This window comes from Megalopta genalis, chromosome 4 (genome assembly GCF_051020955.1).
Source record: "Megalopta genalis isolate 19385.01 chromosome 4, iyMegGena1_principal, whole genome shotgun sequence".
Classification (NCBI taxonomy): domain Eukaryota; kingdom Metazoa; phylum Arthropoda; class Insecta; order Hymenoptera; family Halictidae; genus Megalopta; species Megalopta genalis.
The window spans coordinates 2,949,185-2,967,574 of NC_135016.1; the positions used below are offsets into that span (position 1 = coordinate 2,949,185).

General features: G+C 51.0%; 1 protein-coding gene across 6 annotated transcripts in view; it reads left to right on the forward strand.

Moving 5' to 3' along the window:
* GckIII (Germinal centre kinase III) overlaps nt 1-18,390 on the forward strand; it is a 112,247-nt gene that overhangs the window by 74,591 nt on the left and 19,266 nt on the right. For 5 of the 6 annotated variants that reach the window (XM_033467507.2, XM_076521073.1, XM_076521072.1 and 2 more), the window contains one exon: nt 15,611-15,835. In XM_033467507.2, the coding sequence (XP_033323398.1) occupies nt 15,611-15,835 (225 nt within the window). Of the gene's footprint in view, nt 1-2,653; nt 2,765-15,610; nt 15,836-18,390 lie in introns of those variants that run through there. The other variant, XM_076521074.1, reaches the window with a different exon arrangement.

The following is an 18,390-nucleotide window of genomic DNA, read 5'->3' on the forward strand; positions in this document are numbered from 1 at the left end:
CTCCGACTTTCTCGCCGGCCATAATCTCCCTAAGGACTTTAGGGCCTAGTGCCCCGGCCTCCGCTAGGAAACCCCCGGAAGCTCTCGAAAATCCGCCGGTCGTTTCGAAAGCGGGAGCACGACGCACAGTGCCGGACAAATCTGTTCGAGCACCCTTTAAAATGCGGTATCTTTCTTGAAATTGAACGACTGAGATCTTTTTTTAGATTACGGAGAGGCTGGCCTACCGGACAATGGGTAAAATGCTCTTTTTTAGACCTTGATATTAGTTGGAACGACATAGAAGTAAGAAGCTCGTGTTTTCCAACGTTTTTATCCGAGCCTGTGACAAAGATTTAAGAAATGCATTTTCTAAAGAATTAAAGATCGCGAAGATCGCAGTTTTGTCCTGGTTTTTGATACTTGAGGGTTAAAAAGAAAAAGAAGAACGTATTTAGTTACCGTCTAGAATACTAGTCGCGCCATCGTCTAAAAAGAATTCAAGTCGCTCTAGTTTGAAAAAAGTTCTCGCCTTTTGAACGACGCCCGAACACGTTCGCCCGGTACCGCAGGTTTCGGGAAAGCCCTCGAGGTCGGGTTCCGTTCGGGTTCATCCCGAGAAGGTTATCGATCACCCGAGATTTATAGGACTCTGATTGGGAGGTTGGGAGGAGAGGCTCGCTTTCAAGTGGAGTCCCTCGGGCAGCCTCCAGCCGCGGTCGAATCTTTCCGCGTCGAGTGGACCACGGCGGTGGTCTCTAAGAGAGCGCGCGATTAAAGGTTAATCCATCATCCTCGGGGCTCCGGGTCGGACTAGTTTCGGCTGGCGAGGGTCAATTGGTCCAGCGCGAGAAAAAGCGACCGAGGACGAGCAAAAGCGGGCGGTGGAGGCGATGGAGAAGGAGAAAGAGAAAGAGAAAGGCGAGGGAACAGAATCGTCTTATGCGTCGCGGGTATCTAGGAAAGCGCGTCGTGGAATACCATATGAGGCTTAAAGTCGCCCGTGAAGGAATGCCACCGAATCTACACGGTGTCCCGCGCGTACTCGTCGCTGCTTCTCACGTCGGTCTCGCTCGCGCCGCTTTGAAAATCTAAACGAGTCCCCGTTCGGCTGTGCCCCGCATTCCTTGGCCGTATTATCTTCGAGCGAGCAACTTAGAAGGTTACTTCGTAAATCGATAATCTAAAAAAATTCTTGCGCACTGGGTCGTCGCCGGAGTTGGCACTTAGTAGGCCATTCAGCTTCGTAATTGAATTTGCCTCGACTCGGTGAACCGAAGTTGTACGAAGCGACGACAACGACGACGACGACTACGAGAACGACGATTCCAGGGACTCTCGAAGATTGATGGACGCAGAATTTCGGGAAGGGCGAAGAGCCGATCTGGTTGACGTTCTCGTGGCGAGAATACAAAGATGGGGAGGGAGAGAGTTATCGGGCACCGTTTCGGTACCGCGTCAGCTCTCCTGGCAAGCAGAAGCAGCAGTTCTCCGGTGCTGTTTAAGCAGACTGCGCCTCGAAGCCTTGAGATTGACATCGACTCGCGCGCACGCGGTGAGAATGCGATAGGGCCCCGGCTCTCCTCGGGCTCTCCGACGGCGGGGAGACCAGTTTTCACCGAGAGGAGCTTCGCTCAACCCCAACCTCGGAGTCCCGTAGGCAACCGGAGACGCGCCGAGATGCTAGAAAGTGGTCTCGGTGTCGCGTTTCGAGCAATTCGATCGAACGCCTCGGAGAGCCGGCCCCCCGACCGGCCCCCGACCGGCCTGCCACCGAGAAATAGAAGGGAAAGACGGCAGTTTGCGGTCGCGCAGCAAACGATACCTCTCCGTTTTCCCGGATCGAAAGGGCGGCTCCCGCGAATCGGCGGATTCGGTTCGCGAATCGCGAGACCGGCCCGAGCAAGATCATCCGTCGGTCCCGAAGCCCGGCGGAGGGCCTCGGTCGCGAGCCGATCGATTGAAGCCGCGACCGGTGGACGGCAATTATGCCGGGCAAGCATCTTTTTCAAGCGTTCCGCCGCGCGTAATTGGAAAGCTAGCTTCGACAAAGAGAGAGGACGACGACGACGACAAAAGAACGTCTTATAGAGATTATCCCGGTGCAGCAAGGAAATACCGGTGTAACAGGATTCTCGAGGACCGTAACATCTCTCGAGGAGACGGTGCGCCTCTCTGTGTGCACGTTCTCGTGCGCGCGCGCTCGATCGCTCGCGAGTGCGCTTTTTTTCCTATCCTCTTTCGTACAAGATCGAGCGAGGCCAGTGCAAGGTCGACCCTCGACGTTGCTGGTTCGCTTGCCGCGTGCCCAAAAAGATTATTTTTTCGAGGGCGACGAGAGCACGGCGGCGCGAAGGGTCCTCGGAGAAATTCCGATACTCCAACGGTTCAAAATAAACGGTCTCGAGCCACGTCTTTCCTGACCGTTGCTAATATTATAATAATAATGATAGTAATATTTATTTGTGATCAATGGAAACAAGCCTTTGTGCTAAAACGGTTCGACGCTGTGTCGCAGAAATAGCAAAATAAAAGGAGTGGGCGAAGAAAAAAGAAAAGAGAGACGATACAGCGAATGATAAGATACAATAGAAGATACAAAAGAAGATAAAGCAAGCGATCGAGAGGGCTTATCGAGAGGAGGAAGGTCGAATCGCGATGATAACAGAGATTTTAAAAGAGGTGGACGAACGGCGAAAAGAGTCTAGTATGCGGCGACGCTGGTTGGAAATTAAGAGAAGCCGCGCGAGGAAACGTGTACGGCATGACACGTGGACAAATTGAGGTTCGTTTTATTAAAAGTGCACCGAGTGGAGGGACTGTCGGGATCATGTTGCAAAAGTGTTGTGGCATCGGCAACATTCTGCGCAGATTTAAGGTTATCAGCGTATGACAGAAATTCAGAGTGAGAAAAAACCTCCCGATATATAATTTACAGTAAATTCTCTCGAATCGTCTCTCGGCTTGGACACGAAAATGGACAATTTGAGAATAGGAGATCAGATTATTCGAGTACAGTAATGTCTCCCATACTGACGCTCGGATTGTCCACTAAAATGGACGATTTGGGAAGAGGAGACACGATTATTCGAGCCTTGCGCCTCATTTTTATAGTTGTTAAGAATCGGTAATTATAAAAACGAGGCGCGAGACTCAAATTAATCGTATCTCCTCTTTCCAATTTGTCCATTTCTGTGCACAATCTAAGCGTCAATAAGGGAGACATTACTGCATTGCGATTCGTTTTTATAGTTGCCGGCATTTCGGTGAATTTACTGTAGTATAAATAAGAGCGGACCGATAACAGTAAATTCTCCCTAATTTTCCTTCAGCTTGTGAACAAAAGTGCACAATTTTAGAAGCACGGATACGATTATTCGAGCCTTTCACCTCGTTCTTTTATTCTCCCAAATTGTCCGTCTTTGTTCACAAGACGGAGAAAGATCGGGGAGAAGTTACCGTATAAGCCATCCGGAAACGGCGAGAAAAATGGAGAGCGATCTCCGGCGGCCGGTCGACGATCGATCGTTCCGCGGAAAATCCTGTACGGTGGGATCGTCTTGAAAACCCTCGGGCCAATTCCTGCTGCTCCGTGGAACCGAAGCTGCGGGGTTTACGAGGCACTCTTCTTCTTTCCCCGAGGTGCGGTTTCAATCTTCGAGGCGCAGCCGTTGCCGCATTCTGCACGCGATTGACCATAATCTATCGTTCGCCGGCATACGTAAGCGAGAAGAGCAAGCGAGTTTCCCGCGAATGGTATCGGTCCGTGGGCCCCGTGCGTTGCATCGGCAAACGCCGCGACGCCGGCGAACATGTGTTCCGTTAGCCAAGACGGCGGCCGGTGATCCAGCGTTACGACGACCGACGATCGTCGACGCGCGGCTCCGAACGCCCTCCCGGTCTTTTCCTCGGATATTAACGCTTTCTGGATAACTGTTCGTCGACGCGGTCCGACACGTACGAATAGAAACGAGGCGCGAAGGAACGATCGATCGAACAAGTTCCTTCGGCTCGTTCCGCGCCGCGACCGCAGACCGCGTGCAACGGTCACTACGCGTGCACTCGTGAAATTTGTGCCCCGTCTCCCGAGCACCCGAGTCGCGTTCGACTCTATTCTTCCGCGGGAATTGCATCGAACGCTGCACGATTGCACGCCATCGCGTAATTATCGGTTCGGACAGTCGCAGCGACCGCGTTTCGCGCGATGCGCTTCCGCGAGAAAAGATTGCAATAGAACAAATTTGTTAAAATCGTAGGAATCTCTAAAGAACAATGTTCAAGAATATGGTTATGGTCATTCTCGCATACGCGTGCTCCGATATTTTCTTGGATCGTTCGCGCTGTTGTCTCAAGAAGGGGTGGCGATCGAGCGGCGTTTCGCAATTAGCCTTAGCGGATTTTACGCGTTCGCGACGAAAAGAATTAGACCAAATACGGAAACGGTGACGAAACTTGAAGATTCGAAAATACTTTTGCATCATTTTCGTCCCCTTAAAACGATTAAGAAACGAAGAAAAGTCTACGCAGCTTCTGTGGGCTGCAATTAGCGCGAGCAATTTTTATTTCGCATAGAAATCCGCGGTCCGTTCATTCCAGATACGCGTACCTCGTCGAGTTCCGATATCGATATCTACGCGTTCGTTCACCGAGAAGGCTAGGAGAACAGGGCGATCCAAACACGGCGAGGAGAGGCGTCGTCGGACTCGTACTCGGCCGAGATCGCTCTACGCTGTTTTCTAAAAGCGGAATCCCGACGGAGCCGGGATGTCCGGTATCCTGCCGGGATAAAATTAAGCGCCGCGTCATCCTCGAAAGGATCCGAGATCGCGGGACGGATCGGCGCGCGGCACTTTCTTCGGCCGCCCGTCCTTCGGAAGCTAATAAATGCAGTTATGCCCGGCCCCCAGAAATGCAGTTCTCCTTGGCTCCTTTCTAACTGATGACACGTGACGTCAGACACCGGCCGGCGCATGAAAGCGTACGATCGATCGATCCGATCGATCGCACGCCCGCGTTCTCTCGATTCCTTGATTAGGCCCGACGCGATCCGCTCGCGGCAGCCTCGCCGCCATTGCATAACCGCGCATCGGCGACCCGCCGTTTCTCACGGTTTTATCGGCCAAGCGAAAGCCGTACTCGGAAAATTTCTCTCTGTACAATAATGTCTCTCTAATTGACGCTCAGATTGTCCACAAAAATGGACAATCTGGGAAGAGCAGATACGAAAATTCGGGCCTCGCGTTTCATCTTTTATAGTTGCCGATTGTTAAGGTTTTTATTAAAAGGTTGCTATTAAAGGTTATTTATTAAAGGTTATTATTAAAGGTTATTATTAAATATTCAAGGTAATTATTAAAAACGAGATGCAGGGCTCAGATAATCGTATCTCCTCTTACGATTAATTTGAGTCTTGCGCCTCGTTTTTATAATTACCGATTCTCAACAACTATAACAACGAGGCGCAAGGCTCGAATAATCGTGTCTCCTCTTCCCAAATCTGAGCGTCAGTAAGGGAGACATTACTGTATTTAGAAGATCCGATCGGAACCGAACGAGGAAAGCTCGGGTGAATTTGAACGGGCCGCCGTCACGGAGTTATCGCGACGACCCCGCACGCTCGACGATAAAAAACAATCGGCGAACACCGGGGCGCGAGCGGGAGAGGGTGTCACGGGTCGCCGGACTCTTCGGAAAGGAGTGCGCTAAAACTGCGGGGAATAAAATCGATAGCCTGTAAATTCATCGAGGCGTTGAGACGCTCTCGAACGGCGTCGGCAGGCGTCGTCGGTGGGCGCGCGAGGAAATTTGCAAAGCAGATTTCCCGCATTTTCGTCGACCGGCTGTCGCGGCGTCTCCCTTCGCTCGCTCCGCCTCGCCTCTCTCCCTATTGCTTTCAACCGCGCGTACCTTTGTTCGCAATCTGGCCGGCCACCGATACCGGCCTCCTATCCGCGTTATTTTCCTCGCGGGACTCGCAAACACCGTCGGATCCTAAAATAGAGAGAAAAGTCGGTCTGTTTATCGACGTTTTCATCTCCCGGTGGGATGCTTCGGCGTTCCCGGTTTTCCCGAGGAAACGACGCTCCCCCGATCGAACGGCGTTGTCTTTGCCGGGGGAGTCCGATAATTTTCCACGGGAAGATTCCGGGCAAAGATTTCCGCTACCCAGAGCGCCACGGAAACGCGCGATTTCTCTTCTGGTTTTACGAAGGAATTAGTTGGAGAGCCGGCCGTTCGTCAGGGTTTCCCGGAGCGGAGAACGGGATCCCCCGAGGAATTTTTTTTTTAGTTAAATACCCTGTTCGAGCGCATCGAAGGGGCTGCTCGGCCTAGTTGGCTGCTTCGAGTTCGAGGAAACCAGAGATCGCCGGGACTTGACTTTCCGATCGCGTTTCCCGCGGAGGAATCAATTGGACCGAGAACACCGTCGGCAAATGCAAGCGGATCGCCCCGCCGAGGGTCGAAAGGGTGCAGCGCGCGGTCCCCGGGGCTGGGAAAAATCGATTTTTGAAACGGTAGATAGACTGGAAAGATTTTTCTCTTCGCATGCGATGCAGAATTTGGCGAATAAATTTCTCTTGAAATAGCAATTATGTATGGATATTACGTAACTATTTCCATATCTGATTAGGTAAAACAGCAAATTCTCCCTAATTTTCCTGCAGCGTGTAAACAAAAGTGGATAATTTGGGAAGAGGAGACACGATTATTCGAGCCTTGCACCTCGTTTCTAATAATTACCTTGGATATTTAATAATAACCTTTAATAACAACCTTTTATTTAATAATAACCTTTAATAATAACCTTTTATTTAATAATAACCTTTAATAACGACCTTTTAATAAGAACCTTAACAATCGGCAACTATAAAAAATGAGACGCGAGGCCAGAACTTTCGAATCTCCTCTTGCAAAATCGTCTTCCATTTTTGTGTACGATCCGAGCGTCGATTAGTGAGAATTTACCGTATTTCTAAAGAAAAGGATTGTCCACCAAATTCCGTATTACACAAGAAGAGATGAGAATATTTTTGTTTTACTATTTACTGTTTCAAACGATCGATCGTGCCCCAACCCTGGCGATCTCGGGCCGCTCTTGGATCGGACTTCGAGCGGCGATGAAAAAATTGGGACGAACAGCCTCCGAGCGGCCTGGATCCCCTTCCATTTCTTTCGAACGTAAACCGCTGTCGTTACGGCGATTAGAGCCGGCCGTTACTCGCGTTTCCGGGTGCCAAGAGCGAAGAGATGAAAAACCGAGGAATCGCGTCGGCGAGAGAACGGAATTGGCTGGCGCTTGCAACGGACAGAAGGCGCGGAGTAGAAGGATGAGGAGGGGGAGGATGAGGAGGAGAAGGTCTAGGAAATGGGTGGCATGGGTGGAGGACGAGGAGGAGGGTGCGGGGGCTGTCGTGTGATGTTGGTGCAGCGGAGTCGAGAGGCGGCAGGAACATCTTAGCCCCTTTTCCCGTCTGCTCGTCGGGCGTACTGCATGAAACTCACGACACAAATTATAATTAGCGGGTGTCAGCGGCACAGAAAGCGGGAGAGAGAGGGTCGGGGCACGTAGGTAGTTAAAGCGCCGACAAGGGGTGCTGGAGAACGCCGCTCCTCTCCGTTCCGCGCCGCGCCAGCTGCCGCCTCCGCAACCGTTTCTTCGTCATTTTCACCCGATTCTCGGGCCGATCTCGTCGCCCGATAGCCGCGTAATCAAAGGACAAACAGCGGGACCAGGACTCTCCCTCGGGATTAATCAAAAGGAACCGCTCCGTCCCTCAAGCATTTCGAATCCCGCGAATTCGTCGACGTGCCACGGACCCGACCCGACCCGACACGACCCGACGCGACGTCGACGCTCGCCCGTCGGCTAATGGAGACTCGCGGCGGCAAGAAGCGTGATTAAAAGTTCCTATCGCCTCTCTGTTTCGTTCGAGAGACGCTCCGGGATCCTCCCCTTACCCCCTCGCAGATATTAACGAAGTTCCGCCCCTCCCTCCTCTGGCTTCGTTTATCCGGGTTTTATCGCGTTACTCGCTCGAGAGAAAACTTCCGGGGAGAAGAACGGAATTAGGTGCGGGCGTTTAGATGCCTCGGCCCCCTCGGCGCGCGCGCGCGCCCCCGCGAACCTCTTCTTCTTGCCGGAAACTTGCTCGTCGCCTTGTAAGAACCGAGTTTGTTGCACGCTCACGACAGAATATTCCATCAGGAATCTCTGGCTTTGCGCGAGTCCACGCTTCGTTGGTCCGAGAGCAGCTGCGTAGCAATTTGTTTATTTATTTATCTATCTATTTATGGGTAAAGGAAACCGATTGGTTAAGGTGTATCGTGCGTAAGGAAGATCCGAGCAAGCAAGAATTATTATAATTTATAATTATTTTATAATATGTTTTACGATATTATTATCGAAGTGACAGGAACAGCGGTTGATTTCTTTCTATTTTCTAGCGTCGAGAGACTTCTGGGGAGTAAAATGCAATTGTGAGAGAATTTGTATTCTATCTGTGTCATAACTCTATCGATTCTGTATGTCACCGCATGCGATAGCAGAATCCCTTAATCCCTCGTTACTAGACTGCGGATCTTTGTGCAAGATAAAAATCTTCATCAATTCTACTAAACAAGAGTTAAACAAAATTCTATTCGTCCTTTCAATATTTCTAATGTCTTCACCGTTTGGTATTCGAGTCACCCATTTTCGCCAGAGATGCATAAAATTGATACATCCTAAACTTACACTATCTATTACCAATGCCTCTTTAAATCTCAATATCTCAATCTCTTTACAATCCTGCTTGCACCAATGAGTTGTCCCGTTCAAATAAAACAAGTTGATAAATAAATAACCAGCGATCCAAGCGTGAAGTCAACGATCGATCGTCGAAGACTCGAAGAAGTTAATCGGCGGAGCCTATTAACCCTTTGCACTCGAATCCATTTAAACTGAAAAAATAAAATAACTTTTCTGGCTCATAGTACTTTCATTTTACATGACAAAGTGCATCGTATGCGCATGAAATTGAATCATGCGATTCGTGCAACGGTCACGCTAAGAACAATTTCATAAATTTGGACTTTCACGATATCAAAATGATTTTGGAACGTGATACAAGATTTTTAACGGTGCCACGGGGTCACCACTCGAGCGCAAAGGGTTAACAGCGTCGTCTTTGCAATCAGCGGTTATATCGCGGGCGCTGGGAAGCCGAATACACGATTCGAGAGGTTCTCGGAAGTTAATGAAGTTTGTCGGTCGCACGGCCAGTGAATAATACCGGCGCGTGGTCGGACAATTAGCGGGGAAGTCTGTGCTCTGTCGGCCGTGGGGCCGTTGTCGGCTGGGTGGGCCTGGGCGGTCGCGGCGGGTCACAGGAGGACAGGACAGGGCAGGGCACGGTGCACGCCGGCAAATGTGATTCTGTTATACGGTGCTCGCCGAGAGAGTAACCAGAATGCTGATGGACAAGTTGCTCGGTCGAAAACCGAATTATCCGTCGGCCTCGCGTCGAAAGGCTCGCAGCGCGGGGCAGCGCGCGCGCTCCGCGTTACGCTCTGCATGGCTGCCGACCCAGTTATGCTCGCGCGCGGCCGATGTTATATAATTGACAGAGCGATACCGCCATCGAGCAATTAATGCCTTCCAGCGCCGGTCCCATTGTGTGAAATCACTACCGGGCACGGCCGCCGATAAAACTAGGCCGGCGAAAACGTTCGTTTTCGCTCCGAGCCGCGACCGAAGCTGGAGCCGGACCCGGCTGCCACGGGGATAAACAAATTCAGACGTTTACGCGCGACCGGGAATAAATAATGGGCCAATAAACGTTAACGGGACTCGAATATTTTCGCGAGGAACACCGGGGAGAAGGGGAGACACGCCGACGGGATTCCATCGGGCCGAGGCTGGCTCGGTACACCCGGTAGACGAGCGTGTTAATTAGGATCCGAGTCTCTCTTTCTCTCTCTCACTCTCAGCCTCTCTCTCTCTCTCTTTCTCTCATTCCGCGGTTCCACGGCGACGACGAAGACGTGTCTGAAAGCCGCGGACGTGTCCAAACAAGCGCATATATCTTCGCGCACACCGCTGCCAACTTCCTTACGCTGCCTTCGGGCTTTCGCAACGTGACAGGTCTATTTTAGCGACGGGTCCCCGCTCGTTTTCCAACTCGGATCCAAATATTCAGGCTCGGCCGCGAATCGTCTGAATTTCCGCTAATTAGAGCACCGAGCTTTATAATAATAATAATAATAACAACAATGTCATTTATCGAGAGGAGGAACCTTTTGTTACAGTAGCAGTCGCGCAGGGATGAGTATACTAATAACGATACTTAAAACTAAGGAAAAAAGCCGAGGTCTGAAGCGTCTAAAATGTCTAAATTGCGTCTAAATTCCTCCATAAAAATTGTAATCTTGTAAGACAGAGTTTATTCAAATTTTTCACAATTTTTGCGATAGCGCGACACGTGATACGATATATGATAGCTTGGTTAAAGAAGAGACGCGCGAGCACCCCTCGGTTCCCGGGCACGGCGGGGACACACCCTGCTGAAAGGGGGTGCTTTCGGGGGTGCTCGCGACTGCTCCGAATTAAGGCCTAAGGTGCGAGCGTTTCTCGCGCGCTGGGCCAGACGCCTGCCGGTGTTCTAGGGTCAAATCAGCAGTGTCAACAGCGGCAATAATAGAACGAGCAAACAAAATCTACGGCGCCACGGGATTACAATGTGTAACCGGATCCCAGATGCGGGGGTGTCGGGCAGGCGTTCGCCTGGAAATCAGACGCATTTCGACGGTTCCGCGGCTCCGCCGAGTTCTCGCAGCCGAGGGGAACGATCTTCGAATATCTTATCGGGTGGAAAAAGCTCGGCGATCCCGACGATATCGTGTTCGATCGACGAACAACCGACGATCCTGAAAAATGCTGGGAACGCGATCGATAACGGGCCCGATAATGCACGGATTAAGCCTTTCTCGCGATCGTCCAGCACATTCTTTGTTATTTTATCAATCGGCTCTGCGCGTTCATTTTTTTATTCTAACTCGTAATCTTAGTCAGCTAATTCTTCGAAAATATCACTTTGTTTTCCTTGCGTAACAAAGGATTTTCCCGTTGAAATCACCGAATAGATAAATAAAGAAGGAAGGAGAGAAAGAAATCAAATTCTGTTGAAACGTTTCAAGTTCGACGTAAACTTTCAAGATCGAAGAATCTATTTATCTCTCTATTTTTCCTTTATTCTGCAACATTTCATCTTCGAATAAAGAATAGAATCATCGTATCTGTCATCGTTTCTGTGAAAAGCTCTTCGACTTCGACGGAACTTGGTCAACGAGCGCGCGCGTTACAAGCTGGACGGAATAAACGCGACGAAGGGGAACGGAGGGAGATTGAATATTTCACGTGCTAGAGCCGGGCACGGAGCGAAACTATTTTCTGGCAGCGGTTTGACCGGCGCGCGAGGCGAAAGTCGGGGGAAAAAAGGCGGGTCGCGTCGGGTTCGGCGCCGTTTTCACAAAGCGTTGCGCGACCGTCGACCCGTGAAACAAGACGTAATAATAAAGTCGAGCCCGATGAAAACTCGCGGAGGGAGAGAGAGAGAAAAAGAGAGAGAGAGAGAGAGAGAGAGAGAGAGACCAGTGACCTTTAACTTCGCCGGAGAAAGTGACGGCAGAAGGAGATCGGGACACCGTGCCCGGCCAGACGGCAGGAGAACGTGCCACGGGGCACGAGCCACGGTATTTTTAATCGCGTCCTTGCTCGGACCGGCGATCGATTTTTCGCCGGTGTATCGGTAAAACCGCGATAAATCTCCCCCAGTTCCGTAAATAGACGCGCTCTCCTCGTGCCGGAACCTGCACGCCGGCTTCGACGTTTGTCTGTCTATTACCGGCCGATTCCACTTGTCTTAATAATAACGCGTCGATACCGCTTTTTCTATCGCGAGCAAACTTAATCGCAGTGCCACCGTTTCCAAGGAAATAATCTCTAACCCTCCGACGGTCGAAAGTTTTGTAGACGAAGAAACTTTTGCCTTTGATTCGATCTACCATCGCATCGATCGTGCATCTTTCATTGTACGGATCAACGAGCGAAAGAAGCCCGCTTTCGCTCATTGGTTCGGTCACCTCGCGAAATTTTGCTATGGACCTAGGGTGGACCAGTTACTGAGACTAGTGGGATGGATTTCCAGACATATCTCAAAAATCCGAAAAATGAATTCCACTAGTCTCAGTAACTGGTCCAAAATTTTGCTATCGACTTAGGGGGACCAGTTACTGAGACTAGTAGGATGGATTTCCGGACAGATCACAAAAATCCCGAAAATGAATTCTACTAGTCTCCGTAACTGGTCCAAAATTTTGCTATCGACCTAAGTGGACCAGTTACTGAGACTAGTGGGATGGATTTCCAGACATATCTCAAAAATCTGAAAAATGAATTCCACTAGTCTCAGTAACTGGACCCCCCTAGGTCGATAGCAAAATTTTGGACCAGTTACTGAGACTAGTAGGATGGATTTCCGGATAGTTTGGGTTGTCAATGTATATCGATTTTCTGTAAATGTTATGATTACTTGTGCTAAAAATATCGCTAAAATTAACAGTTTATTATAGTTTTTTATTATTATTCTTAAGTCTGTCTCCTACGTATCTGCTATGCAACTGCAACTTAATGTTGTGGTGTCTCTACACGCCGAAAGCGACGCTCGGATCTGGATCGTGCTTCTGCGTATGTCGAGGTTAAGCCTGAACATAGTCTACGCAATCCGGTGAATCGCATCGTGCTGCAGTTTCACGCACGAGATTGCAACGTCGGTTTTCTTGACGACTCGGGAAATGCGCGAAATCATCGGAAAAATTGGCGTCGACACCGGGAAACGTGGAAGTGGACCGACACGATTTTCTAACGGGCTCGTTAGACGATCGTCGAGAAGTCCACGTGGGCGCTGGCGCGCCGTTACAGCGCTCGTATTTCCATAAAAATTCAATCGACGGTCGTGGGGAGGGTCGGTGTCGCCTTGAGAAAGATGGTCGAGGGCGAGTGGGGAGCCGCGACGAGCTTCAAAATTCGAAAGTAGTTCAACGAGACGCGTGCGTTAGCGCCATGTGCCGTTCGACCTCGTTCGCCGCGAGAGTAATTCGTCGCGCGAACAGGGAGCTGAAATTAAAGTTTAAATGGCACTTGAGGGGCCGAGCGGGGGGTGCCAGCACCTTGTCCCGTCGATGCCAGGCGAAGCGTCGAGACGGATCGCGTTGCGGTGCGTTGGTCATTTTCATTTTTTTCGGAGGCACGAAATCGAATTTTTTCGAGTACAACATTTGCGGCTTGGAGCACTGTAACGCCACGATGTCGCGATACAAGCAAACACGGAGAAGGAAAAAAGAACTTTCTACTCTTCGATTCTAGCCGGATCCTTGGGCGCTTAAAGGCCGAGGGAACCAAAGCGATCGATCACAGTTCATCGATATAAATTGTTTTCTCTAAATTTCCCACATACAACGAAACGATCGGCGTGCGTCGCGAAAATCGCGTGCTCGCCGCGCTGTGAAATGAATGGAAATGATCGAGAGCACGCGGCCCGTATTTACCTAGGAAAATAAGTCCCGGCTTCTCGGTCTACTAACGTCCGCGAGGCGAGCATTAACGAGCGGGATCGCGACACCTTTCTAATTGCTCCGCGAGAAGAAGAAAAAAGCCATCTCTCCGTTCTCCGGCCTCTCGCGGATAAATATCGAAATCCGGAAAACGCGACGCGCTTTCGCACGTCGCCGAATGGAAAATTCCCGTCGAGCAGCGACGACCGCGGCGCAGCGGCCGCGTTAATTGCGATGTTTAATCCGGCGGCGGGCGAAGATCATTTTCCTTGAAATCCCGCGCGTTCCTCCGACGCTCGGCGGTCGCTCCACACGCTGCGTGCGTAGAATTTTCCGGAGCGCGGGAAACGGGGCGCACTCGAGCGACAACGCGCGCCGTTGTTCCTCTGTTTCGAAAAGCCGTTAAGCCTAGCCGGGGATATATTTTCCGCGCTTTAATTTCGCTGTCGAGCCAGGCTCCGGCTCGCCAGCCGCTCCGCGGCGTGTACGTCGACGGCTGGATCCTGAATATTCATCCGCGGCCGGGCCCGAAACCTCCGGTTTTCCGGGTCGCGTGAATTCATCGTCGGCCCGGCGACTCTAATAAGAGTTGCGCCGCTCCATTTGAATCGGCGAGCCGCAACGCGGAGATGCGAATGGGATTCGAGCGAGAATTCGAATGTCCGAGAATGGAAGTTGATTCGATCTCTGATTCATCAACGGGGAAAGCCCTTTGGCATAAGCGAGAGAACAATGTAAAGGATGATAGAAACAGAGATTTTCTATTCGATACATTCTTCTATTTTGTACATCAACCCCTTGGCATATTTCGACGAGTCCGACTCGTCATAAAAATTGCTAGGAATAATTTATTCTGTCCTGTAAAATTGGAATAAAATTCTAATCTCCTGTCATCGATATTTAAGCATTCGAGTCAATTTAGGCACGCAATAAGCATCAATTCTCTTTCTCTTCTAAGAAATTATTGCGATCGAAAAATTTCTAATGGGGTGTCAGGGGGTCAATGACATCGCCGAAGTCTTCTTATATCGTAAGTTCTCCTCGCGTGCGGACGATGGTCCCGATTATGGTCGCCATAATTTTGTATCGTACAATAAAGGATTCGTCCCGTCCACTGTTATCAACTTTTTCGATTCCGATCCAACCGATTTAGGCAGAGATTGACCAAGCAGGAGCTAAAATAACCCTCGACTATTCCCGTAAAATCCGTCCTCCAAGTGCACCTTGTACCTCGAAGATATATAATTGCTCTCGGTCAACTTCCCGCTGACCGATCAAAAACTTTGCCAGCGGCGACAGCGGCAGCTGCCAGATTTCGCCAGCAAAGACACGTGTACCGTTTCTCGTTACATGTTCCCCGGCGAGCGTAGACGAGGTCCGTCGGGGAATATGCGTCTTCTACTTCGCCGAGAGAGCCCGGCTCCGGCTTTCTCGGCTGTCCGCGAAGTTTGCCAAAAGCCGGGTGTACCCGCGCGGGCCGAGCCGTCGCGAGAATTTGTTAAAACTACCGAAATCGCGAACTCGGCCCGCCGTTAAAGTCCGCGGAAACTTTCGCTGTTGCGGCGACCGCGAGAGTCGCCAGAAACCCGTGTCGGCTTCGCAAATCTCGATGAAAGCCTGGCAGGGCTGGTCTCTCTCTTTCTCTCTTTTTTGCTCTCTCTCTCTCTCTCTCTTTTACTCTCTTTCTCTCTTTTGCTCTGTCTCTCTTGCTCTCTCTCACTCTTTTGCTCCGTCTCTATTGCTCTCTCTCTCTCTCTCTCTCTCTTCTGCTCTGTCTCTCTGACTTCCTCTCTCTTTTGCTCTGCCTCTCTTGCTCTCTCTCTCTTTTGCTCTGTCTCTCTTGCTCTCTCTCTCTCTCTCTTTTGCTCTGTCTCTACTGCTCTCTCTCTCACTCTCTATCTATCTATGTCTTGCTCTCTCTCTCTCTCTCTTTCTCGCGCCATCGACTTCGTCGCCAACATCGACGTCGCTCGCCATCGCTCGCCGTTAACTTCGTCGACGGCGACACGACTAAACGAGACAACTTTGTTCCCTGTTACAGAAGGTGGACCCCGAGCTGATATTCACGAAACAAGAACGGATCGGGAAGGGTAGCTTCGGCGAGGTGTTCAAGGGGATCGACAACAGGACCCAGCAAGTGGTTGCCATCAAGATCATCGATCTAGAGGAGGCGGAAGATGAGATCGAAGACATACAGCAGGAGATCATGGTGCTGTCGCAGTGCGACAGCCCCTACGTCACCAAGTATTACGGGTCCTACCTCAAGGTAATTGTTTGTCCGATCAAATGTAACCCTTTGCCTAACACTCCAATACGGTTCGGATTTAAATGTCTGCTGCCGGTCCAAATTCTCGAAAACGCTCTTATTGTATTTATTTATTTATTTTATTTATTCATATATTGTACGAGCCCTATTGTACAATATAAATAGATAAAACAATAACAATTGATACATTGCACTGTTGTTAGCACTTAATTGTTGCAAAAGCAATTCCGGCTTTTTGTAAGCTAATTTGAAAAACCGAGGTTGTGCTTTTGCAACAACCTGATCGATTATTTCGTGCAAAGATCGATCAGGAAAATCGGATGAAAAGATCATTTTAACGGCAACTCTTACAGCTTCTTTCCTCCGATCATTTTTTCCTCGGTAGAAAGAATTCCTCTGGGACTGGGTGAATTGAAATATTCATTCGCGAACACGCGTCGATCGCGTCCAAGCGGTGGTCCTTCAAATGGACGCGGCAAAGGGTTAATCTTCGAGTTCGCTTCACGGTCGAGCTTTCGGAATGCTTCGCGTCTCGTCTGGGAAGCCGATCCGCAGAAAATTCAAAGAATGCCGAGCGCGCGGCGCTTCGGCTCTATTTGCAAATCGTTGGACAGATCGCCTCGCGTTTTTCTGGCCGTGACTAATTGCAAGCCCGGCCGTAAAGCCCGGCGCCGACTCCCCGCGCTATTAGAAACGGTGAACACGTCCGGGTCGCTTGTCGAATAACTCAGTCGCGGCTCCTCCGACCGCGTGTTTTACGATCGAAACGAAAACCACAGGTTGTGCGCGCGAGCGCTCCGACGAAATCGCCGTGCCTCGGTTTCGCGCGTGTGTCGAGCGGAAAAAAACCGCAGCAGGAGTATCGCGTGTTACTGCGCCGGCCGTAAAGAGAGAGAGAGAGAGAGAGAGAGAGAGAGAGAGAGAGAGAGAGAGAGAAGAGAACCGACGGAAAACAGAGTGCCACGCCTTTCTGTCGCTTCTCTGTCGCGTTTCTGCCGCCTTTCTGTCGCCGCGCCGTTCCGAGCCGATGCTCCCCCACAATATTTTCGAAGGTGAAACGAACGAACGGGCCCCGTGTTTGGTCCACTGTTAGCCGCGCTCCGGCAATACGCCCCATCATTTTTCATACGCGAAGAATGGGAAGGGCTTGACGGTCGGTTAACCGTCGCTTCCGGCTCGACGGTGTCGCGCGCTCGCTTCCGCTTCCTGCGATCGGCCGCCGCCGCCGCGCCGTGTCCGCTCCGAACTATTCTAGGAATAAAATCCCGTCCCAGCGGTGCGCGACAAAATTCAGCCTTCCGCGGACTCGACGTTTCCGAGGTAAATCCAACGGCGTTGAAACTAAATCTGCGGCGGCTGCAAGGAACGACGCCGCGTGTCGCATGATTTTATGCAGTTTTTTACGATTACGATTACGGATGGGAAATGAAACAGTAAAGATGTTAGAAGAGGCACCGTTAAAATTTATTATATAAACTTGTTATATATGTAAAAAATTGTTGAAAGTGTAACCGTTCTGCGAGTCGCAAAACTCAACTTCGTACGCATAAAATACATTTTGTCGTATAAAATGAAAATACTATAAATCAGAAAGATTGTTATAGATCTACGGTTGAAACAGCTTCGAGTGCAAAGGGTTGACTTTCGTTGACACGTTAAGACGTACTTTATTCTCAACAGCGAAGTTAATTATGCCGGAGAACGAATGAACCGCGCGCAGCGATTGATCATGGCCGCGCTCGAGCCCGGCACCGTTACCGCAGAGACAAGACAAGTCTCGAGAATTGAAAACGGAGGCCAGCGCTGAATCCTGCGCATTCTTTCGGCTCGCGATTTTTCAAAGGACTCCGCCGCGAGCAATTAACGCGCGAACTTTCGCGGTAAAATAGCCGGGACTCGTTAACGCGTTCCGCGCGCGTGTCGCGGCCGGCGTCGGCGAAGTTCGCGCATAAATCTCTCGGGGAGGAAGCTCGAATCGGGACGGACTCGCGGGCTACCATCGAACAGGTTTCGCGACGCAGCCTCTCCCTCCCCGCGCGAAAGAAACCGTCTCGCGCCGTTTCGTCCGCTCGAACCTGCCGCGGCCGCTTTACGAGCTCGCAAATAGCCGCGGCCGGCGAACAATGCAACAAGAGAAGCTGGAGCGACGCGCGTCGCGTCTCGCCGGTCGTCGAAAGCGCGTCGAGATCACGCAGAATGCGGCTCGTCACGGTTCACCGGGCGAGCCGCGCGGCGAGCGGAGAGCGGCGCGGACGCTCGGCCGCGAGCGGAGAGCGACTTTTCACCGCCTCCGATCCCGTTTTTCACGCGATATTCCCGTCGGCGGCGGCGCGCGACGTTTTTCCACGTTTTTGCACCGCGTTCGCCACGCAACGGCCCTCGCTCTTTTGTCGCCGGTGTAAATCGGTGTCGTCGACGGCTGCCGGAGAAAGACGCCGCCGGGGAACGGTCGTTTCCGGGGCTCGTTGTCGTCGGGTTCCTGGACGGAACGGAATCCCGCGTTCGGGATCGAACGCGGACCGCCGACAGCCGGATGGGTAACCAACGATCGCTAA